General features: G+C 41.9%; 1 protein-coding gene across 20 annotated transcripts in view; it reads right to left on the reverse strand.

Annotated features, from left to right (window-relative positions):
- CADPS2 (calcium dependent secretion activator 2) overlaps positions 1–24588 on the reverse strand; it is a gene marked incomplete at its 3' end in the record, with an annotated part of 487123 nt that extends 462535 nt beyond the window's left edge. For all 20 annotated transcript variants that reach the window (XM_079711385.1, XM_079711377.1, XM_079711381.1 and 17 more), the window contains exon 1: positions 24115–24588. In XM_079711385.1, the coding sequence (XP_079567511.1) occupies positions 24115–24456 (342 nt within the window). In that variant the 5' untranslated portion in view covers positions 24457–24588. The remainder of the gene's footprint in view (positions 1–24114) is intronic.
- Between the last annotated feature and the right edge of the window lie 420 nt (positions 24589–25008).

The following is a 25008-nucleotide window of genomic DNA, read 5'->3' on the forward strand; positions in this document are numbered from 1 at the left end:
TCTGGGGTCCCTTTTATAAGGGCACTAATCCCATTCATGGGGGCTCCACCCTCATGACCTAATCACCTCCTAAAGGCCCCACTTCCTAATACCATCATCTTGAGGGTTAAGATTTCAACTTATGAATTTTGGGGAGATACAAACATTTAGTCCATAACAAGTAGAGAGCAGGAGGAGAAATGCATCCTCATACAAGATGCAGGTGTGATACCTATGGAAGGGGGAAGGACAGAGGTCTGAACTTATAACAAGGGTCCAAGAAAGGCTCAACCAGGCCAATGGGGAGTCCTCGAGCAAAAGTCACTCACTAGCACAGTCCCACAACACAGAAGAATGTACCTGCCTTACTATCCCTTCTGTGACCAGTCATTGGCTAGAAGAGGCCCACAGAAAACACGACTTCATGGTGAGGGTGGAAGCAAAGGGGCAGCAGCTGGGCTATCAACCAGTTATGCTCCACAGAAGGAGATCTGAGGGGTCCATTTTCCTGGTCATCTCAGCATGTAAACCAGACTTATGATAGTTAAGATTTAGTGAGCATCGACTCTGTAGACTAAAGAGTTTTTTTATGCCTTAATACTTACAACCATGTGGTATGGTACTATTATCATCTCTATACAGACAAGGAAGCTGAGGCACAAGTCATGGTCCATGATCAAACAACCAGTAAGTGTCAGGACTGCAATTTGAATCCAGAAGTCCTTACTCCCTCCAAAATGTGAGTGAAAAGGCGGTTATTTTTTTCTTTTAAATTAAGTTAAACACTTTGGAGAAACTCACTAAAATGTTGGTAAATTACTGTCACATTAAGTGTAATTAACATAACTGAAAAAGAAGAAAGAAAACTAGAAAATCTAGGAAGGCTCTAGCTGTTCATTCAATGACAGCATGTGTGCCAGGCATTCTATGAACAAAAGTGACAAGAACAGTCCCTGCCCTCACAGAGCTTACACTACAGAGAAAGGGGTGGATAATGAATATGTTACATAGTATATTAGGAGGTGATCAGTGCAACAGGGAAAAGTAAAACAGGGAAGGAAAGTAGGAAAGTTGTGAATACATAGAAAGAAGGGGTGATTTTAAACAGGGAAGTCAAGAAAAGCCTTGCTGAGTTGATGATTAAGCAAGAGTGAAGGAGAGGAGGGCAGGATAGCTGGAGGAAGAGCATTCAAGGTTCAGGGAACAGTAAGAACACAGGGGCAGAGGTAGCAACATGCGAACATGTTCCACAAACAGCAAGGAGGTGAGTTTAGCTAGTGGGGAAAGTGCCAGGGGGAGGAGCAGGAGATGAGGTGGGCAGACCACGCAGGGCCTCGAGGGCCGCTGGAAAGACTCTCACCTGTACTGGGAATGCATGGAACCCGCTGCGGGTCTTGAACAGAGAAACAATCTGACCTGTGTTGTAAAGGAATCTCTGACTGTTTGTAAACAGTTGGGGGTGGTAAGGCTGGAAGCTGGAAAACAAGTTTAGAAGGCTACTGCAGAATCCTGCATGCACACTGCTTTGCAATCTCCACTCCAAAAAGCCCAATAAGAAATTAGGAGGCTTCCCTGGTGACGCAGTGGTTGAGAATCTGCCCGCCAATGCAGGGGACACGGGTTCGAGCCCTGGTCCGGGAAGATCCCACATGCTGCGGAGCAACTAAGCCCGTGCACTACTGAGCCCACATGCCACAACTACTGAAGCCCGCGTGCCTAGAGCCCATGCTCCACAACAAGAGAAGCCACTGCAATGAGAAGCCTGCACACCACAACAAAGAGTAGCCCCTGCTCGCCACAACTAGAGAAAGCCCGCGTGCAGCAACGAAGACCCAATGCAGCCAAAAATAAACAAAGAAATTAATTAATTAATTAAAAAAAGAAATCCCACAAATTAAGTTTTGTGGATTAAAGCATCTAAAATGGAAATGATGGAAGGTGCATTAGGGATGTGCCTTATGCTAGAAACATAAGGCATGACAACCGTCATTGCAACCACACCTAAGGAAAAGGCCATGTGGCCTTTGTGCCAGTCCTCTGACTGTTTGCTCTCCCATAGACTCCCCAGCTTTCCCCTTCACATGACTGAACCGCACGAACTTCAACGCTCAGGCTTCCTTGACAGATTGGCTGTTGGTGTCTTAGGCTGGTGAGAGCCTAGCAGGAAAATGGACATCATAAGGGGGAGCAGTTCAGGGTATTTCTCCCCCTACCTCCTCTATTCAGGTGGCACCTCCAGCGGTCACCACATCTCCCTCATTATTCCAGCTCCTGTGTAGGCAGCCCTACGTCCTGGGTTCTGCTCTCACCAGGCAGCTCCCCTCCCTGGCTGTGACAACACCCATTCCTTCCTGTATCCCTTTAGCCCAAGGGATGATAGCAGTTTCCTGAAGTTGGGAACCTCTGCATTGCACGACAGATCCACACTTGCTCTCTGGCTCTCCTATACCTTCATAATTAGTTCTCTATATTCAATTCCCTCTATTAAACCAGTTTGTGATAGTTGTTTTTCTGACTAGATCCTGACTAATAAACTCCTACATCAAAAGATACACAAATGTTCCTATTGTGTTATAACCTTGACAATATCATATATCATCCTGTATGATCCACGCTATTCATATCCAATCCTTCCCAGGGGAATCAGTTTGGAGGGATGGCAGGGGAGAAGGAAGAAAAGGGAGAGGCGCAGGCTTCTCTGGTGGCGCAGTGGTTGAGAGTCCGCCTGCCGATGCAGGGGACGCGGGTTCGTGCCCCGGTCTGGGAGGATCCCACATGCCGCAGAGCGGCTCGGCCCGTGAGCCATGGCCGCTGAGCCTGTGCGTCCAGAGCCTGTGCTCCGCAACGGGAGAGGCCACAACAGTGAGAGGCCCACGTACCGCCAAAAAAAAAGGGAGAGGTGGGAGACAAGGGGACGTGGAGTGGGAGGAGAAGAGGTGGAGGGCATGCACTGTGTGCCAGCTTCAGTGCTTTGCAAACATCTTCTCTGCAGCCCAAGGCAAAAGCCACAGAGGTGCCTCCTGGCATACAACTCTGGTAGAAAACCCCATCCCCATCCTTCTGGAGAGCCTGCTGCTATCAGTCAACACAACCAGGCTGCAGGCACTCCTAAGCAATGTCCTAGGAACTGCCAGAAAAGAGGGCCTTGCTTTCACCAGCTCCGTACTTGCACGCAGCATATAATAATTAGAAAGTCAGAAGAGGACATGTATGCACAGAAAAGTCAGTGGAGAGAAGTTCAAGCCATTAAGGCATCAAGACAAAGATGTCACCCTCGTTTGCTATAGAACATCACCAAACAAGACACCCCACACCACCACGCTGCTTAGCTGTGCTGGAACAAGGCGTGCTCCACACATGCAAGGGCTGAGAACTCCCATGAGCAACCTCAGGGCTAATAATGCTTATTATCACTGCGGATAAGTGTATGCATCAACAATGGCAGAAAATTTGGCTTCGAGTATGTGCAGAGAGCAACAAGTTCTACAGAAAGACACTTAAGATTATATTGTGTTGCATAACTGTTTGGTATGAGGGGATGCTGAAATGAACCCGGAGAAGACCCTCAGTGAACAGAGAAAATGGCTTCGGCACTACAGCTGTCAGTCACCACTTAGTTTAATTCAAAACGGAATCATGTCCTTGAAAATCATAGTATAAAAGGGACATCACTATATTTACATAAGATCTAAAAAAATTAGATAATGTTTATTGACTTGTTATATATGAAAATATAACCCATAAAAGCTCTGAATGACTTAAAAGCCTTTCTCCCTGGAGGGGAAGTAGTTTGTGGTGGAGTCTGAAAGCTTTTTAAAATGTGACTTTGATCCACACCTGCAAGAGAGGAAGACTGATGGGAAAACAAGCATGATGCTAGAAAAAGGGGTTGCTAATTTCATGGAGAGATCACTTCCTTATTGGTATTACTAGTATTCCTTAGCAGTATTCTGCCTGGACGCTAGTCCTCTTTTCAAAATTGTGGAGGGGGAGACAGGAAGGGAACAATCATGGAAAGTGAGTTAGTAGATACATTTCTTTAGTCCTAACAATCCATTTCCTCAGATAAGAAAAGGTATATAGAGAGAGGTTGAAAAATGTGGTTACTGTCATACCTGATAAATTACAGACTGGAATTCAAATTCCAGACATGGACAAAGGACCCTACCATTAACACAATAAGCACACCCAAGAGAATTCTGAGGGCAATTGATGAAATAACAGTAAATGGAACCAAAATGATGGGATGTCATGGGGAGTCTGGCCTTGAAGTTGGAAGGTACAGGGTGTGGTCCTCAGGAAGAAAAAACCTAGAAACAGGAATTTGAAGTCCTTCAGTTACAAGACTGAATATGAAGCAAATGTAGACTGCATCTACATCTGTCCTCAAATCCCAAGAACTTCTGAAATCCACATGCTATTTTCCACTGCATAAAAGCTTCTTCTACAAACATGGCCAAAACTTATATTTATATTCTGCCCTCTTGTTACCAGATTGTCAGTGGCTTAACTAACTCTCATTCCAAATCCCTTTCTCCTTTGCTTTCCTCCAGCACAGAGACCAGCAAGAAAAAACTACTATCCCAGCCTTATTTGCAGCTATAGTTTGGCAATAAGGTACAGAAAGAAGCCGAGGTGGGGAGGGACACTCCTTTCCAGAATAAAGTCTCTCCACAGCTCCTTCTCCTTTCCTTCTACCTGGAACAAATACCTGACCTGCAGGTAGCTGCAACCATGAAGGCAAAAGCTGCATGCCAGGGATGGAACAGCAGCAAACAGGAGAAGGCTGCATTATGATGGCATCACTGAGCCACCATCCCAGACAATGCGTCTTGTAAAGTGAGATAAATAAAGCCCAGTGGTTTAAGCTATTAGGCTTTCTGTCCAGGGCCAACATAATCCTCACTGGAATATACCCAAATCTTTCTCATGTGTCCCATCTTGGTAATGGTTCCTCATCCCACAAGTGGCACCAACAAGATCCTAAGAATAATCTTTACATCCTCCTCCTTCAATCAGTCCCTGTTTGCTTCTCATTCTATTTCTTACACGTCTCTTACAGCCCTTGTCTTGTTTCTCCATCATCCATCTCTACTTTCACCACCTTCAGTCATGCTCTCCTACACTACTGAAATGCCACCAAACTCCTCTACCTGTCACCAAGCCGCCAATCTTCTTAGACACACAAACCTCTACTTACAGGCTTTTCAGACACACCAACACGAGTTCTTGGCTCCTAGCCTGCTTCAAGAGCCTTCACAGTGTGGGGCTCAACGATAGCTAAAAAACACGTGAAAAGTTAGCATTTTAACTAAAGTTAGCATTTTAAAAGTAAAACAACATACCATGTGTGTCAAATATACAAAGCTGTCTAGCTATGGAGCAATAGTAAGGACCAGGTGTCTGTTAAAAAATAAAAATCCAACTTAAAGGCAATGTTCAAAGTTAGCAAGGACACAGTGAGATAAGTATATTTGTTACAAACTATTCATAGTTTGTATATTTGTTCAAGAATTATTCAATACATATTACAAATCTCAATATGTGCACATTCTTTATACTCAGCCTAGAAATGTGAAATCCATCCCTCATCCCATAAGACATACTCAGATGCTCATCATAGCATAAATGTTATGATATGTATATATGAGGAAAGAGTATACAACCATTAAAAAGTATCAAGAAGAGTGTTTCGAATAGGAAAATTTTCAGGATACAGTGCTAAGTGGGGGGCGGGGAAGGCAAGATACCAAATCGTGTTTATAGCATAATCACCAAGGGAAGACAGAAATGGAAACGAGATGGATGAATTGTTCAGCACTCACCGCCGTTACCCTCTGATTAGAGCATAAGTATTTCCCTCCAATTTCTCTATGTTTCTGGACTTTATTTATAAGCACATATTATTTCTATATTCAGAATATAAAGAATTCTGGAGATTGATGAGTAATAGAGGAAAAGATAGTAAAAACTGAAATAGTAAAAGAGAAGATTGGGTTGAACTATTTTAAATGACAACTTTCCCTGGCCAGATCCAGAATGAGAAGCCCTCAGCATAGGTGCCCAAAGAGCAGGCACCTGGGATCAAGATCAATAACCTCCTTAGCAGTTTGACAGACTCTTTTACAGTTTGAGAACTCAGAATTCCAATTATGAGGTCCTGACATTTGAAGATTTCCTATTCAAACAGTTTCCCATACAATCCCAACTAAGTCCCTTTATAAAGCCACTACTGAAGACCACAAAAATACTCAAGTTACCTTCTGTCAGGCTTTAATTGTAGGTAGTAATGCTTTAGGGGCACGTGATTTGTCCTGCAATATACCCACATACTCCTGACTTCAGTATAATCTAATAAAACAATTTTAAATAAGAGCTCTTATACCAGAAACAAAGTAGTTCTGATCTTGCAAGAAAAAAAAAAAAAAGACACCTTGGGAAGCACCTGAATTAAAGATCCAAGGGTTTGGAGGCACAGAGATCTGAGTTAGAACTCAAACGCCATCAATGACAAACTGAATGACCTTAAGCAGATTGCTTACATTCTCTGAGCAAATACAGAAATAGAAATAAGATAAGCTCAAACTTCAAGACTTAAAAATGTCATTTAATCCTTCTCATTTCTTTTAAAAGCCATCGTGCATTTTATCCCTTTTTAACCTTCATGCTCTGAAGAACATCTCAGAACCTGACAAACATTAATATTTCAGGCACATTATGTATAGTTGACATTTTAGACTATATATTTTTGTGAAGATACAGGCTATTCTGCTGTGAGGCCTCTGAACAGCAATACGTAATTCTGAAATTAATGAAAACATTGGGGACCTAGGAAGGTCCCCGGTGAGAAAAAACCCAAGTCAAAAGTACAGTATTTAAGCAAATACTGCTGAAGAGAACAGCCTTTAATGAGAATCAAAGAAGTTGCTTTGTAAAAAGTTTAAATGTTCTCATTGTCAGGCACTTGTCTCTTGGTGGGGGAAAGACACAGACGGTACTACCTACTGAAGCCGTTACCTATTGATATGGTCAGAGAGCAGGGCCTGAGGGCCTTGCACTATAAAAAGAATCAAGTAACTTTTGCCAAAAAGTTACTAATGGGGCTTCCCTGGTGGCACAGTGGTTGAGAGTCTGCCTGCCGATGCAGGGGACACGGGTTCGTGCCCCGGTCCGGGAAGATCCCACATGCGCGGAGCGGCTGGGCCCGTGAGCCATGGCCGCTGAGCCTGCGTGTCTGGAGCCTGTGCTCCGCAACGGGAGAGGCCGCGACAGTGCAAGGCTCTCGTACCGAAAAAAAAAAAAAGTTACTAATGGAATTCAGGTCTCTCTCTGACCTTAACACATACCTCACAAATTGATTCCCCTCATTGCTCCCTTATTGGTTTCCTCCTAAAACTGCTTAAAATATTCAACTTACCTGGGTTTTATTTAATTGAAAGTTTATACTATTTTACATTAAAGAAAATAGCCCAACAGACTCATAAAATTTCATGGACATAGGAGTCATACATATACACATACATACACACACACACACACACACAGATTGAAAAGAGTTGGATAACTAATTACATGAGAACCTTTAATTTTATTCTTACCTTTACCATTACTGGTTAATGCCTGGAGGCAAAAATGATGAACAAGCACGTTTCTTTTGAAATTCCTTTCTCCAGCCAGATGTTTATATTCCATCATATCAAGGTCATTTTAGGAACTATGGGTCTTATTCCAGTTAATAGCTTCATTAATGCACAGGGGAGTCAAACATAAAACTAAGTCATAGAAAATTATAACACAATAGGGAATATGCACATAATATGAATACACTGTTATAGCCTCTGATTCTCCTGCATTTTACATTACTCGATGTTCCTAAAGTAAAGCCAAGAGGCAGATGAAACGAAAACACTTGTTTGTTGATGACAACCAATCTGAAGATTATGATTAGAAAATTCATCCAAATAGAACGTTCCAAGATCTTTAAATGTTCTAATAAAGACAGTAGGATGATTTTAAGAAGCTGTCTCACCCTAAAGAAAAGCAAATACCACCCTTTACCGCCCAGCCTCCCTCCATTTCAAGTTCACAAAAATACAAGAATTTCCAGGAGCTGAAAGACACACTCCTATAGTCATATTGAGTGTAAATAAGTGCCTAGCACAACAGATTCTTTAAAAGCCAAAAGGATTGTTGTAACATTTTAGAACCCCCTAAAAATAAAGAACAGTAAAAGCATATGAGACAGGAAAAAAATGCGTCATGTAAAAACGACACCAGACTTCAAACTTTTCATTAACAACACTTGTGAAGCAATGCCTTCAAAGGTCTGAGGGAAAATGATTTCAACCCAGACTTCTATGGCCAGCCCATTTCTCTACCAGAATAAAGGTAACTACAGACTTGCATGGATTTGGGAAATTTATCACACTCTTACAAAGGTGCATGTGCAAAGGCTCAAACAAGAAGAAAAAAAAGGTGTTGCCAACTCAAAAGAACTAAGAAGGGAGAATGACAACTCAGCCTGCTGTCCAAACACCAGTTCAGATGAGCGTTACGCCTGAGGAAGGCTACACGAGGGGGGAAAGGTAGAGAGAGAGATGAACGCTATCCTCTGGAATAGTGACTCTCAACCCTAATCAGACACGACATCCCCTGTGCTGGCTATTCCCCTTTGCCCTCCAGATCTATTTTTCTCCTGTTGTCTACCCTGTTCTGTGCCCCGGGGGACTAATGACTTAGAACAGCAAGCAGTTCTGCTCTCCAGCTTCTCTCTGGGTTTCCCTTCTGGTGAAGGGCCAGCATCAGAGGAATCGGAGGGAAGGAAGACAAAGCCAGCAGAGTCACGCCCTTCGCTCCCTCCCTGCCATGCACAGACTCAGTGACTAGACTCTCCACAGCCTCTGTCAGGCAGCCTTTCTCCCGCCCAGCTCAGACCACAGGTCCCTCCTCCAGCTCTTGGAGGCCCAGGGGTAGTAAGGGCTTCCCTCTGTAGCCAACTCTTGAATGCTTCACCATCCCATCACTGGTTCCCTTAAACCTGCCTGACCCTCTCATTTGTGAACTGTCCCTTGGAGTGTAACAGGCTATCTCCTACTGGGCCCTAACTGATAAACCCCCTATAATTGCAAAAAACAGAACAATAACCCTTTTGCTATGCAGGAATGAAATTTATCCCTAGGTATATTATCTGCACAGACGTTTTCAAAAATATAACATCCTAATGGGAACAGAAACAAAGTAACTGAAATAACATGTATATTAGTATGTAAATGCTTAGGCGTAGCTGGTCTACAAGATAGTGGATGTATGCATCTAGTCTTATATAATGAAGAAGTCAGAACTTAAGGGAAGTTAGGCAATATTTAACTGAAAGTTGTCAAAAACAGAGTGCTGACATTTTGAAATAAGGGCTAAGAAGTTTTTATATATGTATCCATAAAATCAAGGAGAATGTGACAACTGAAAATGAAGGCTGACACAAGCATCTTGTATTGGTAACACAGTAGCAGAAGCATCACTGCTGTTGGTGACATTTTTCAAAATAGTAAGCAATTCTCAAGAAAGTTCCTGATAAAGTTCAATCTTCCTTCAATTTACCCAGAAGTTGTCGTTCTAGAAAAATAACTTAGTAAACCCCATGCAAAAAAAACTTTGCATTTTGTAGATGAAGAGTTATACTCTAGGCTCAAATAATTATAAACCAGCTTTAACTACAGAAATGTCCAACAGGGCATTCAAATGCCATGTGTGACGGACAATACAGCATGCATTCCAGGATTTCTAGAATCCCTGAATCCCACCCCCTAAATACCAGTGGCAAGCCCCCAATCAACCGAGAAAACCAAAAACACCCCATACTTTTTAAAATGTCTGCTAAGGGTTATTACCATCCCTGTTGATAGGCACCGGTTTATAATTCTGGACAACTTAAGGAAGCAATGAAGGGAGACAAGATGGGTAGAGAAGAAAAAAAAGACCCCTAGAAAAATAAAAATTTAAGAAATGCAACCAAGGACATTATGTGGTTTTGCAGTGAAAAATAGCCTTGATGATGTAAACTCCATTAAATAGGCTTGAATTTCTAGAAGCAACTACTCAAAGAGCAGAGAACTTAACGATTCTTACCATAAGAATCATTCTTACTTAATGATTCTTAAACATAAAGTAGATTAGCAACCTTGGGAGGGAATTTTCCTCACAAAAATGTCTGGATGCAGGTGTGACTGGCAATGGTTTCAGAATCAAGTGTGTCTGACCCAGCATCTCTAATTCCCTTAGTATCTTCCTCAGTCACAAGATGACTGTCTCCTGTCTCATACACCAGAACGTATGTCACATGGCCACCCACAGCTGCCAGGGAAGCTAGAGCTGAAAACTTAGCAAAGAGGAGGAGGGGAAATGAGCATCAGGTGATTAACACTAATAGTGGAAATAGTACAACTATAAGGTCTATAGAGGAAAAACTGAGAAATAAAAGGGGTGAGTATATTACGTAAATTAAAAAGCTAAGTGCAGGTATGATGTGGATATAACAGATTATAATTAAAATCACTTAAAATTCGCATAAACATGACAGACGTTCATTTTCTCTGAGATCCGAGCATGTGGCAGCTCTCCCCTGCAAAGCCATCAGGGCCCCAGGCTCCTTCAGACATGCTGTTCTGCTCTCCTCAACAGGCAGCAACCATGTCCTCATCCAAATGGCTGCTCTAATGACTGACATGGGGATTCCAGCCAGTGGGAAAAGGGAGGATGTGCCCCTCTTTTCAAGGAATGGCCTATAAGGTTTGCACAGGGCACTTCCATTCATACCCCACTTGCCTGAACTTAATCTTTCAGCTCTATCCAGCCACAAGAAGCTGGAAAAGACAACAGACCCTGACTGTTACATATTAAGAGCCATCAGGAGAACAATTTGGGGCAACAGTTTGTCTGCCACATACTTGCTCCTCGTCTGGCAAGACTCACTTTCTGCTCTTCTCAGCAAACTCTCCGCCACCTGTAGCCTGTCTTCTTGAATTCTTCAAGAACAGAGACACTGCCTGTGCAATTTGTCGTGAGAACAGACCCAGTCCTGTTCTCATGTGCGAGAAATAAAAGTCGACATCCCCCTGGGCTGTGCTCTTGACCCACGTTCTCTGCAGACGAGCATACCCAGTCCCACGTTTAACAAAAAAAATAGAGGTGGGGAGAAGATGAGAAAAGGTAGCCACGCTCCCAACTAAAAAGTCTGTTGCTTGTAAGGAGGGCAGAACATACTGGGGTCAACTGGCAGACTAATAATGGTAATTAACCACCTTCCAAGTAGAAGAAAGGAGCCAGATGCTTGTGAGTGAGCTTGATCTCCCCACCCTGCCCCTTCGACAGGAAGTAATGGCTGCAGTCTGAGGAGGATGGAGGAAGAAAAGTGGTTTGTGCATCTTATTTCAATGTACAAAGGATTCGCCGGAAGAGTTAAAAACACAGTGAAGAGTGAAAAGGGTTCCCTCAGGAAATGTAACTGGGGTTGGGGAGAAACGGGACAGGAGACAGCTTTGTATTCCAGGTTCTGCAAGGCTTCGATTTTTAACCACATGAGTGTTTTATTTAATAGCATAAATAGATTTAGCACATTATCATCTTCAAAATAACACTATTACCACATGGTCCATTATAATATATTCACGAACTTAAACGGTGAGAAAATACTACCTATATCCTATACTACCCCTGAGGCTACCACCCTCTGCAGATGGGAACCACTGCCACAATCTCCCGATTGGTCTTCCAGCTTCCACTCTTGCCTTGACAATCTATTCTCAAGGCTGGACGATGCTTGAGGCGTTGCCCTAAATTCCACGTAAATGGTGGCCCCTGGAGTTGTGCCATGTAGTGGCACTGGACCTTCTCAGGTACAGACTGCTTTAGAATCTTAATCAGATCACTGTTTGAACCTGCTCAATACTCAATAGCTCCCCACCCCCCTTAAAGTCTGACCTTCCCATGGCCTAAAGAACTTACATAAGCTAGCCCGTGCCTACCTCTCCAGACTCATCATTTCCTACTCGCCCTCTCTCAACCCCACTCTAGCCACCCTAGACCTCACTGCTGTTCTTCATAAGACAAGCTTGTTTTATTCCACCACAAGGCTCTTTGCACTTGCAGTTAATGCCATCAGGGATACCCTTCCCCCTCACCCCACCATCAAGTGGCTCAGTCCTTCACTTAATTCAAGTTTTGCTCAACCACCACTGGCTCCTCAGAGAGGCTTTCCCGGACTACCCTACCTGAAATAGCTGCTGATGCCGATCCCGTCCCCCCAGTCACTAACGCTTAATATGTATATGCATATATGTTAACTATCCGTCTCCTCTAGAACATAAGCCTCAGGGGGGGCTGTCCTGTCCACACGTGTACTCTCAATGCCTAAAGTACTGCCCAGCACACAATATCTGTTCAAATATTGCCTCAATATGTGACAACTAAATGCAATATGCGTTATGGAATGAAAGTTCCTTCCTGCATGAAAATCATGAGAAAATAAAGGAAACTCTCCATCTACTTACTCCATGCCAGGCACTAGGCTAGTTACTTTTCAGAAATTTTACATAATCTTCACAGCATCTTACTGAAGCAAGTATGAGTCATTTTACAGATGAGAAGACAGCTATTTAGAAAGGGCAAGGAAGGGCTGAACCCTATTCTTCTCGGATAGGATTCCCATAAACATGATAGAACACCGGAAGTGGGAAAGTGAAACAAGCAGCAAGGGGACAGTGGAGGAGAGATACATTACCATCAAGCTAAAAATATTACCAACCTGGTTTCATCCCACTTTGATTTTGATTTATGTATCCCAGCATTTGCACAAGTTCTTTGAGATTGTTTTGTTCAAAATTGAAATGAACAGTTAAACTTAATAAGTACCCAATTAATGTCAGATCTGCTAGTTGTAGCATACTTCGTGATCTGTCTCAACCGCACCCTATGTGAAATCTAGGCTTATCGCTAATAATTTTTATTTCACTTTTATAAAACAAAAGCACAAATACATATGCATGTATATATATACATTTATATCTATACAGTGTCCCCCACAAAACAGTCTATACAAAGCAGCACTAAAGCTTACCAGTTGGGTGGCAAAGTCATCATGTTATAACTCAAGCTGTTCAGGTGTAAGAAAAGCTGAATTCAGCATACCACATGCAGTTGAGATATCAACATTTGAAAAAGTGGGCTGTGAAATTCAACTTAGGAGTTGCAAGGTTGCAGTTATCTCCATATTGATAAATCCAATTAACATTTTCAATCCTTATCTTACTTGACCTCTCAGCACCTGACATCATTTCTACCTCTTTCTATTGAAATGGCTCTTCTTTTAGTTTCTGCAACAAAGCCCATGCTAACTTCCTTCTTAAAGACCCGGCTGTTCCTTCTCCATTTCCTTTGCCAGTTCAATCTTCCCTCTTGTCTTTTAAATCCTCAAGTTCTTTAATACTAAGTCATTAAAACCTCCTCTTTGATGGATTCTATTTCCACCACAGTCGCCCATGGCTTTGATTACAATCCACATGACAATTCTCAAATTTACCACTTGGACCCAAATCTCTCCCCCGAGCTCCAGACAACCGTCCTTTTATCTCTACTTATTTGAAAGACCACACATTCAACATCTTACCTATTAGATTTGTGGATTAAATTCTGTATCTCCTACATCACTTATCTCAAATATCTGTAAGGGAATAAAAAGGAAAAATAAAGTCTAAAGCCTAGGATTCTAGTATGTGGTAATCAAACTCTGGAAATTCTTATGGGATTTTACACTCGAATCACATTAATTTTTCATAATTAGACAGTTCATCCTCCCCTTCTGTCATTTTAGATATGTTGTTCTAACATGCATTGGGTTGGCCAAAAAGTTCGTTTGGTTGATGAATACGTCGTTCAATAAAGTTCTTGGTGAAAATGAAAAATGTATTTTACTTAAAACTGAACGAACTTTTTGGCTAACCCAATAAAAGCAGAGTGGCCCTAGATGAAACAGAGATGGGAGAATATGAATGTGCTTTATCTCGGTCTCCCTACTTAACCACTGCTCAACAACACATACAATCCTTCTGGTTAAGAAAACCAGAGCTTCACAAACATAGGCTAGAGGCATCTTGCTATACTTCAGAATTTCTCCTGATGATATTTACCACTTTGTAAGCCTTTTGACTATAGCAGCATTTGGGGTTTTAGGTATTTTTCTAGAGAACCAAATTAAAATAAGATTCTCATATCAAATAAGATTTGGAATATATTTCCCTAAATTTGTTAAAATAGTAAGAATACAGGTTCCATGGCAGAATTTAATTTTTCCCCATCTTCCAACAAAACATACTCATACAGATCCATAAAAATTTTAAACACTGCAGACTAACACTGCACCTATTAGATTTGTGCTGGATTAAATTCTATATCCCCCACATCACTTATCTCAAATATCTGTAAGGGAATAAAAAGGAAAAATAAAGTCTAAAGCCTAGGATTCTAGTATGTGGTAATCAAACTCTGGAAATTCTTATGGGATTTTACACTCGAATCACATTAATTTTTCATAATTAGACAGTTCATCCTCCCCTTCTGTCATTTTAGATATGTTGTTCTAACATGCATTGGGTAAAACGAAAGCCTGCTTTCCAGAGGAATGTCCGTTAACTTCAAAATCCATGAAAAAAATTGGAGACACAGCATCTTAAAGCTAGTGTGCGCTGCCCAGTGAATCAAAACAGTAAGCACAACCATGAGGAAGGCAAAGGAAGATTTATATCATGTCACTCTACCTGTCCCTGGCTCCAGAATGGGAGAGCGGAAATACCATACAGCAAAGACAAAACAAAAAGCAAAGGAAACAAAACACTGAAAATGAAAAATAAGATTAATCATATCGGCGATAACTAAAAATGTTTCAAACTCTTAGATAAGCAAAGACTAGGCAAAAACTGTTGTAATAGTTTTCAATACAAAATAACCCCAAATGTGTGCATACACACATATATATGCAGATAGTGTATATACACTTACACGTTTATAAGTGTATATAGGTGAACATATGAGCATAAATGTAGATGTATTATCGATACCTATCAATACATCTGATAAACTCCCCCAAAGAAAGTATTTTCAATGTTAAAACTGGACAAAGTAGAATCATCGTTCAACACACTATGAGTCAAAGGGAGGTATTTTTCACTGATAATAGTATAAAGACTCATAAGTATACACTTATAAAGAACCTGGAATCAAAATTCATGGATACTTCTAGAAATGCACGATAAATTAAAAACACAGTCGACTCTTGAGCAATGCTGGGGTTTCGGGCATTGACCCTTGGCGCAGTTGAAAATCCGCATATAACTTACAGTTGGCACTCCAACGACCCGGTTCCTCCATATCTGAGGTTCTGTATCGGCCAACCATACGTCAGGTAGTACTGCAGTATTTACTATTGAAAAAGATCTGCATACAGGTGGGCCGTGCACAGTTCAAACCCATGCTGTTCAAGGGTCAACTGTTCATATAAGTATAGCTGGATAATTTAGTCATTATAAGGATGACAAGAGAGGAATGATTACTACAATAATGCTGATTTAGGTATAACACCTTTAATCCTAAAGTCAGAATATGTATATACTAATTTGTGAGGTAAAAATACTAGTTACAATCACCTCAATTGATGCAGAAAAGAAATGTGATAACATTCAGAGTCCATTCCTGACATTTTATCCTCTTAATGTAATAAAAACAGAATTATCCTAAAATACTAACGAACACTATATTCACTGGTAGAATACCAAAAACACTCCCAGGAAAGCCTGGACCAAGCCTAAGGTACTGGCAACAAGTACACATACTCTTCTAGACATTGTATTAGGACAGTTGCCCTGTGAAACAGAAGAGGTACAGCTACTGGACCAGACAAAAGTTATAACTATCAGCAGATGATTCAACCACCTACTTAGAAAATCTAGAAGAATAAAGTACTAATTACTCAGTCAGTAGTGTACTATAATATAACCAGCTGTAACAAAAATTAGAGTTTTACATTTATCCATAATAAAACAGGGAAGGATGTCACAGTAAAAACAAAAATTATAAAATGCTTAAAAATTACCTTAATTATAAATGCAAAGGTTCTATATAATGAAAATGCAAAACATCACAAAGACATAAGAAGCTTAACTAAAGAGGTATGCTATGTTCCCAGAAGACTGAATGTAATAAAACATTGTTTCCTAAACAAGATTAAATTAAAAATGATAGCACCTAATTTGGAGCACATCCATGCAGTAGGCACTATACCAAGCACTTTATATGCATCACTTCATTTAATCAGAAGAGGAATACTATGAGGTCATTATCCCCATTTTACAAATGAAAAACCCAGGGCCCAGAGACCCTGGGTTTGAAATGTCTTGCTCACACAGTGAATGAATAGAAAATAAGGAAGCCCAGGCCCTCTGAAGCCAAAGAGTGATTTCCATCAGATATTAAAATATGGTAAGATCATAATTATGGTATTAGCAGTAGGAAAAAGTAGATTAATGAATTAGAATAGGTAGCCTAGAAACAGACATAAAGAGAAATACAAACAAATAGTCTATACATCATTGAACATTATCCCATGAGAAATTTTCTGCTTGTTTTATTCTCTAGTCTCAGAACATTTTGTGGTTAAACTCACATACTAGGGGCTCAATAAATATTTGATCAATGAATTAATGAAGGAAAGAATATAAATGATTTGGTCTAACACCTTAGTAATGGAAGTAGAGCTTAATCAAAAGTTAGGCTTCAAGAATTGCTTAGCTATTTAGTGGAAAAAAGTCAACTCCTTGATTCAAATTTTAATTCAAGATGAGAAACTGATTATACAAGAATATAAATAAGAAATAAGTTTTTAAGATCAACTGAATTATATCTAAAAAGCCAAACGAAAGGCAGAAAGGCAGACTATAGAAACACCCTCCACAAAGGAATGCTACCTTCGACATATCGAGGAAGGGGACACATTAATAAGTGACACCTAAATCTCAATAGAGAAGTAGGAATAGGATATTAGATCACATACATTCATCCTCCCAAGCAATCAGAAATAAGCAAATTAAATACCACCTCAGCTATCAGACTGAGAAGGATAGCCTTTTAATTATTCATACCCTTTGCCCCAGTAACATTTTCATCACAAAATTCATTCCTAACTCGAAAGTTATAAAATGAAAATATTCAAACCATAAAGTTTACAAAGCAATGTGATAAAATTTCAAGAAGCAAAGCAAAGCATCAATGATGCTCTACAAAGTAGAAGGCTCCCAAATACAAACCAAGGACCTAACCCATTATGCAATCTGAGGAAAACAGAGGCTTTCCTTACTGTCTAACCTAACATTAGAGTTTTGGAAATAGCACAAAAATAAAGACACGCTTAGATAAGTCCTTAGTTTTTAATTACTTCACTTAAAACAATTACTTGAGAATGACTTCTAAGGTTTACTTTTTGAAAAACCCATATGCATTCCTACTGCACACACTGAAAAAACATTCCACCCACTAATGATCTTGTAAGACCAGACCACTGTGAAATTCACTCCTCAGGTAGGCATTACTCAGGGTCAACTCCAACTTTGAGATTTCACTAGATTCTCCTTTCCAGTTCATTTTGTAATGGTAAACGCTCAGGCTTACCCTCCTATATTTCCCGTTGCAAACACTGTGATCTATCCATGGTTTTGTAATGAATAAATTACACAACTGATAATGTAGTTCAACAGCCTCCAGCATATCATCAAATTAAAGACCTTTTAAAAGTCTAAATACGCACTGTCCTCCCACTGTATTGGTTCAATAGTCTAAAATATTTAGATGTTTTTTGTTCCTTGCCTAGAGCACCCCTATTACCTTTTCCTCAATATGTAATACGGGTTTAATTACTCAGTAATCTCACTCATTATTGCAAATATTATACTTTCACCTTGCCTAGGTGAAAATAAGCCATAAACTATAAGTCATTTTCCTGTAGTTTCCCTTTAAAACAGGGATTATCAAGTCTGATTGTACACTGGTATCACCTGGGAAGCTTTATGACTCTAACCCCAGAGATTGGTTTAATTAGTCTGGGGTACAACCTGGATAATGGGATTTTTTTTTGAATTTTTGAATTTTATTTGATTTTTTGTACAGCAGGTTCTTATTAACCATTTAATACATATTAGTGTATATACGTCAATCCCTATCTCCCAATTCATCCCACCACCACCACCACCCCGCTTTCCCCCCTTGGTGTCCATACGTTTATCCTCTACAACGGTGTCTCTATTTCTGCCCTGCAAACCGGTTCATCTGTACCATTTTCTAGGTTCCACATATATGCGTTAATACACGATATTTGTTTTTCTCCTTCTGACTTACTTCACTTCACTCTGATTTTTAAAAGCTCTCCAGGTGATTCTAAGGTGCAGCTAAGGATAAGAATCCCAGGGGTTTTTTTTTTTCCTTTTTTTTTTTTTTTTTTTTTTTAAAAAAGGAAATCATATCAAAATCCTTAGGTAACTTAAACACTGGTCCTAAGGTGACATGTTACAGATTTGGGACAGTTCCATGATTAGATTCTTTTTTTTTTTTTTTTTTTTCGGTACGTGCGCCTCTCACTGTTGTGGCCTCTCCCACTGCGGAGCACAGGCTCCAGACGCGCAGGCTCAGCGGCCATGGCTCACGGGCCCAGCCACTCCGCGTCATGTGGGATCTTCCCGGACCGGGACACGAACCCGTGTCCCCTGCATCGACAGGCGGATTCTCAACCACTGCGCCACCGGGGAAGCCCATGATTAGATTCTTGAATACTCTTAAAGCTTTGGAACAATGTCATTTGTTACAATGATATTCTATTTACAATCATTAGAGTTTTTTTCCTGGCCTAAAAACTGAAATGGCAATAACACATGACTATGCAACCCACCTTCTTCCCAAAGAAAGGTCTAATATGAAATGCATAAAAAGTAGCACAATAACTCAAGAGGCCTGCCTCACTAGAAAACAATAACTGGTAGAATTTTCCATTCAGAATTCCCATACTTAACAGCCTGACAATTGGGTTTCTTAATTTTGTTTTGAAGGTCTTTAATGACTTTACATTACAAACTATGCTATTTATCTTGTGAGTGTAGAAATGAAGGGAACTGCTTCCATTTAAAAGAGGGAACACACAGAATTACAATATTTTATTTCACTGCATAAGCAGTCAATGTATACCAAAATTACAGCTGATTTCATTTTTGAAAGAAGCGGACTCCAATATCGCTTAATCCATTTGAGTTCTCATTAGCACAACTCATTCCACCAAATTAAGTGCCTCGGTCTCAAGACACCCTGCGGAGGGATAGATGAATCAGTTGAAACAAGCAGCACTTTTTTCTCTGAGATAAAGTCCAGTCTGAGGTTTCACTCTAATGTGTGGTTTCCAACTCACTCCCCACAGGACAATGTACTCCCTATTAAAAGCAGCAAACAACATAACCCATCCCTTCCGCACCATAAAGTACCAAAGCACAAGGAGCAAAGCATGAATTATCCTAACTCCCTGAGAGGGTGGGTTTTTTAGACTATCACCACATCTCCTGGAAACCTGCAAGCAAGAGAGCAAGGCATGCTAGGGCTTCTACACTGCTTGTCTCTCGGATTTGGTTGTGGCATTGGGAAAGTCTTCTCTTCGAAGTCACTAGTTCTATACCAACAGGTATTACCCTTTTTATGGCTTTCTTTACAGAGGGTGGGGTGAGGCCTGGTGGTCTTAAAACATGTTTAGGAACATTAATTTCCACAGAAGAGAGGTTGACTCTTTGCCTTTATATTCTTTCCTCCACCCTATACCTCACCAATTCTTCGAGACAAGGACTAAATCTGACACTTCCTATCCAACAAGCATTTACTAGGTTCTTATACATCATGCACTACGCTGAGAATACATCAGGCCACGGTCGTATCTTAGGCCCCAAAGATGGCACAACATAGAACTAAGGAACAATGACCCCTAGCATAAGGTAAGTGATTACCGGCCTTTGTAAATCTAGCTTTTTCATAAAATTGTCTTTTCTGAGCCTGGGGAATCACCTAAGCAGTGAGAAGATTTTTTTTTAAGCTACAGAAAGTACTGCCATTTCCAAAGAGGGATAAAAGTGGCCACTTTATTGCAGTATAAACACTCAGACGCGCCAAGTGTAGAACCCACTGTGTATTATTTCACCCAATGCTATTTCCCCACAGTGCTCTCTTCCTGATTGGTTTTACCAAAGGAGATTACTTCCCCACCATCTGCAATTTCACATTATTTGTATACATTTCTCAAACTTAATTAGTGTGGAAAATTATGCAAAGTGGTGGGAGTGATTATATAAGCAGGTTTAAGGCAGTTTAGTGAGATTACAGTGACACATAAAAATGCAAAGAACAAGAGTAGATGAATCACATGTTAAGTTATTAGATACCATTTTAGTCTTTTTGATTCCCTCTTCATTATTTCTAGTTTAAGATAGTTGGCTTCAACATCTGAGTTACTAAATTTAATAAAACAAATAATGAACAAAGCAACTACTGACTAGAAACCTATAGACTAGCCAACCAAAACTGTTAGCACTTTAAGTCAGGCACACCTGAAATCGTTATAAACTGAGACCTGCAATGTGTAAACCCACATCTATGGAACATACTTAACCTCTTCTATGGTAGTCATTATGTTTCTCAGATTCTCCCTACCTTCTAACCACCATGGACTTTATTTTTCCTTCAGTGTCTCAATGTTTTCCAAAGGTTCGACAGACAAACTGCCTTTATTAAGCAATAACTGATTAGCTTTATCTGCATCATTGTTTTTTCCTAGTTTCAAAGCTAATCCCACCTTTAACCAATGACCTAGAATCATCCAAGGTCATCATTATCACTGTTAACTGATAGTGCAAAGGTAATCAAGGTAAATATGCATCAGAGGCTTAAGCATTATTCACAGCTGAAGTCATTTTTGCCATTGGCTGTTTGTTACTCCACATTGGTAGCATGTGTGAACCATTTAGGTGGTGTGACCACCCGGGTACAAGGCGTTGTCAGTGTCTAGTCTACACTCCTCCCAGAGTTTTCTGTAAAGCCTGAAGTTATCAGACTGGCATAAGCTAACCACCATTATTCTTCTAAGCTGAAATTTTCCAGCCAAAAGCAAAGACAGACATGTTTTAGTCAACTGAGTTTAATGCTATTAAGCTTTTTCAATTCATGGATACAACCTCCTACTAGCTTTGTAGGCCATCTTAGCCAAGTGGGAAAACAAAAAACAGAGCAGCTCAGTTGGTTCACAGAAACCCACCAACCCTACTAGTGAGAGGGCTTTGACTGCCAGGATAAGGCTTTTATCTTCCTGTGATTAATTTTTTTCATTTATAAGATGAGGACCCTTTCAAATCTCAATTTCTGAGTTTGTAAATTCTTAAAGTTAGAAGTGAGTAAGCAGCAATATGCATTTCAATTACAATTTAAGCTATTAAATCCTTTTACTAGATGTCTGACTACTTGAAGATACAGAATAAAAATATACAATGGGGTCTTCCCTGGTGGCGCAGTGGTTGAGAGTCCGCCTGTCAATGCAGGGGACACGGGTTCGTGCCACGGTCTGGGAAGATCCCACATGCCGCGGAGCTGCTAGGCCCGTGAGCCATGGCCGCTGAGCCTGCGCGTCCGGAGCCTGTGCTCCGCAACGGGAGAGGCCACAACAGTGAGAGGCCTGCGTACCGCAAAATAAATAAATAAATAAAATACAGTGGATTAGTGATTTTGCAATTATCTTGTTACTTCTTTTAAATAACCCAACTGTATAATTCAAGACAATGTTTTTGTCATTAATTATTGGCTTGTGCATCAAATTCGGAGGAATATAGTTAAATTCCCATTTCATTTTGTCCTGGGAGGAAACCCGACTGCTAAGAATTGCTCCAGCTCCCTTTAACAAGCAACTTGTTAAAAAAAAAAAAAAAAAAGTGGGGGGCCTTTTGAATAAGTTTGAATAAGGGAAACACTTAAGTTGTTTGGGGGCCTCCCCCTTAAAATCTAAGAATAATTCACAAAACTTCATCTCACAGCATTTAATGCTCTCAATATTTAGAAAATAGAAATTTCCAAGCAGTCTAAGTATTTTTGCTCAGAACATACGCAATGTTTTGCTTCTTTTTTGCAGTTTGTTATTATTTTTGGTGATGTCTGAAGGAGGTTATAACAATGGTCTTCTCAGTGGTATTGTGAATGCACCTGTTTGCCTATTCAAATAATTTCTGGAGAAACATTCTATTTAAACAAGAGGAGTCAGAGAAATCTGCACTATTTGAACAAGCGAGAGTTTGTCTCATTAACAAAATGCAACAAGTATGCACAGTAAGAATCAGCTACCAGTAAGCAACTCTTTGCAAAAGCATCTTCAGTGATCATATTCCAGACAGGAATAGCCTCTTAGTTTCACCAAACGTTATTTTTATACTTTAACACACCGAAAATAAACTTAAATGCAATATGAATATTAAAACTGGAGACTGGATGATATTCATAAACTTATATGACTACATACAACATACACAAAAAATTAGTTTAAGAGTGATTACTGAAGATGAAAGTTTCTTGACCTACAGAGTTAAGAGGCACTGGGTGACTGTAATGCAACCCAATGCAAGCAAAGGATAACACAGTGTGGTACTCACCTAGGAACAAAATGGAAGGCTCACAAAAACTCCACAGGGCACTCAAAACTGACCTTACAAATGGTGGCTTCAAGCATACCAATTGGTTAGGGAAGAGAAAAATGTTACTCAGAAAGCCTTCTCTCCTCCAAAATGAAGGGCCTGCCTGGATCCCAAGGTCTTTTCCAGCTCTAGCATTCTGTGACTGACTTACCTAGAGGGTTAGGCATTTGAATGATCTGTGTAATTAGCCACCAACTGTAGCGAATTATCCCGTAAGTACGCCCAGGGAGCAATTCAAAACAGCTGCTTGGTTTAGGCCTGTTTTAAGAGGTTGGGTAAATGGGGGTGGGAGGGTGATGGGAAGACTGCATTTACTCTGAAATACCAGCTTCTCACAAGTCAATTCAGAAGTGCTCCAAATTTCTAAGAAATGCCTCACATTCTGAAGTTAATGGTTCAGAAAACTAACAAACATCTGTGCAACTAGGTATGCTTTAGGACAAATTACAATACAGTCTCTCTGGGTCTCCACATCCTGTCCCAAACTAAGGGGGCTAGTGCAGATTTCTGGTGGATCGTCTAGGTTCAACATTCTATTAAGATTTCTTAGTTTCTATTGAAAACATTCACCCAATTCGGGCAATTCTGAGTCATCAATTTGTCTGCTACAGACTATTAGACCCTGGGGTCTTGTTTTAAAACTAAAGTTGGCAGACATTTCACCTGAAACTCTTTAGCTCTTTGGTGATGGGGACAAAAGCGCTTTCATGATGAAGTGGTTATGAACCAATCCTTTATTTTTCATCAAGAGCGTGTTTCCTTAGGCCTGAGACCGGTAATTACTAACCCACAGCAACTCTCCAAAGCTGCACACCTTCCCTCCTTAGGATCTGATGTCCTAGTTACACAGCAGTACAGGAAAACTTGTCCAGTTAGCTTTGTTTCGTGGAACGTTTCTACACCTTCTCCCCAGAAAAGACTTCTCCTTAGCTATCAGAAGTGTTCAGATTCCACACTCATTCAGACCCACGGTAAAGCCCAGCTCCAGGAGGGCCAAGCGGACAGGAATGCACCACCACCCTTCGAAATTAAAGTTGATGGGAGCTGTGTTCTCACCCGGCCGGGGCCGAGCCGGCCGGGTGCAACGGCCGCACCGCAGGGCTGTCAGGTCGGTCTCGGTCCCGACCAAGCTGACAGCTTCTGCCAACCGCGGGGGAGAAGATGCGTCCGTTGCAACCTGATACCCAGCGGGCTAAAGCACCGTCCTCCCTCCAAAGATTCCCTTGCCCTCCAAGACTAACAAAAATACAGTGCTCTGCAGGAGGACAACGGGCAGGCGCCCCAGAAAAGCCCAGGGAGGAAGAAGTGGAGCTGGAGACGCCCGGTCCTGCCGGCAACTCACCTTCTGCTGCCTCCGGGCCATGTCGGTGGGCTGCTTGGCGTTGAAGGGGTACGCGATGCATCTCACCACGAAGACGTAGAGCTGCAGGCGGATCCGCCGCTCCTGCTCCTCGTCCAACAGCCGTTCGGGCTCGTCTCGCCCCTCGCTGAGCACCGAGGGGCTCGGGCTCACGGGTCTGGCTGCGCCGCCGCCGCCGCCCGCGCGCCCCGCCGCGTCCCGCCGCCCTTCACGAGCCGGGGCCGGCGGCGCTCGCTGCGAGCCGCCGGGCGCCACCAGCACATCGCGGCTCTCCTCTTCCAGTCCCTCGTCCGACTCCTCTTCGCTGGAAGACGGGTCCAGCATAGTGCTCGGGGCACCCCGCCGCTCGGCCCGCGGCCCCCAGGCGCCTCACCCCCTGCCGCTGCGCCCGCGGGTCTGCGGGAGCCGCGCGGCTGGCAGCAGCGGCCGCAGAACGAAAGGGAAACTGGCCGAGGCTTTCCGGACACGTCGAGTTAGACCCAAGAGTGTTTCCTACCACCAGGGCGAAAGGGGCGGGCGGGAGCCGGGAGGAGGACTGGGAGCGGGGAGGGTGGGGGAGCCGCCGGGATTAAATAGGCGGAGTTAGCGTCGGGGGTGAGCCCGAGCGCCTGGTGAACTGCTCGGCTGGCCCGGGCCCCGCCAGCCCCGTAGTCCTCCAACGTCCGCCGGCTGAGGCGGAGCCGCCCGAGCGCCCGGGCGCAGGTGGGGAACCTGTGGCGCCAACAACAAGCAACACGTGGAATGGAAGGTTGAGGAGAGGGCGCGGGGTCGCGGAGTGCGCGTGCGCGTGCACGCGCCGCCGCCGCCACGACCCTGGCCGAGTGCCCGGGTGTCAGGCGCGTAGTTTGCAAAGACGCGGAGCGCTGAGCGCAGTGG

This window comes from Hyperoodon ampullatus, assembly GCF_949752795.1.
Source record: "Hyperoodon ampullatus genome assembly, chromosome: 9".
Taxonomy (NCBI): domain Eukaryota; kingdom Metazoa; phylum Chordata; class Mammalia; order Artiodactyla; family Ziphiidae; genus Hyperoodon; species Hyperoodon ampullatus.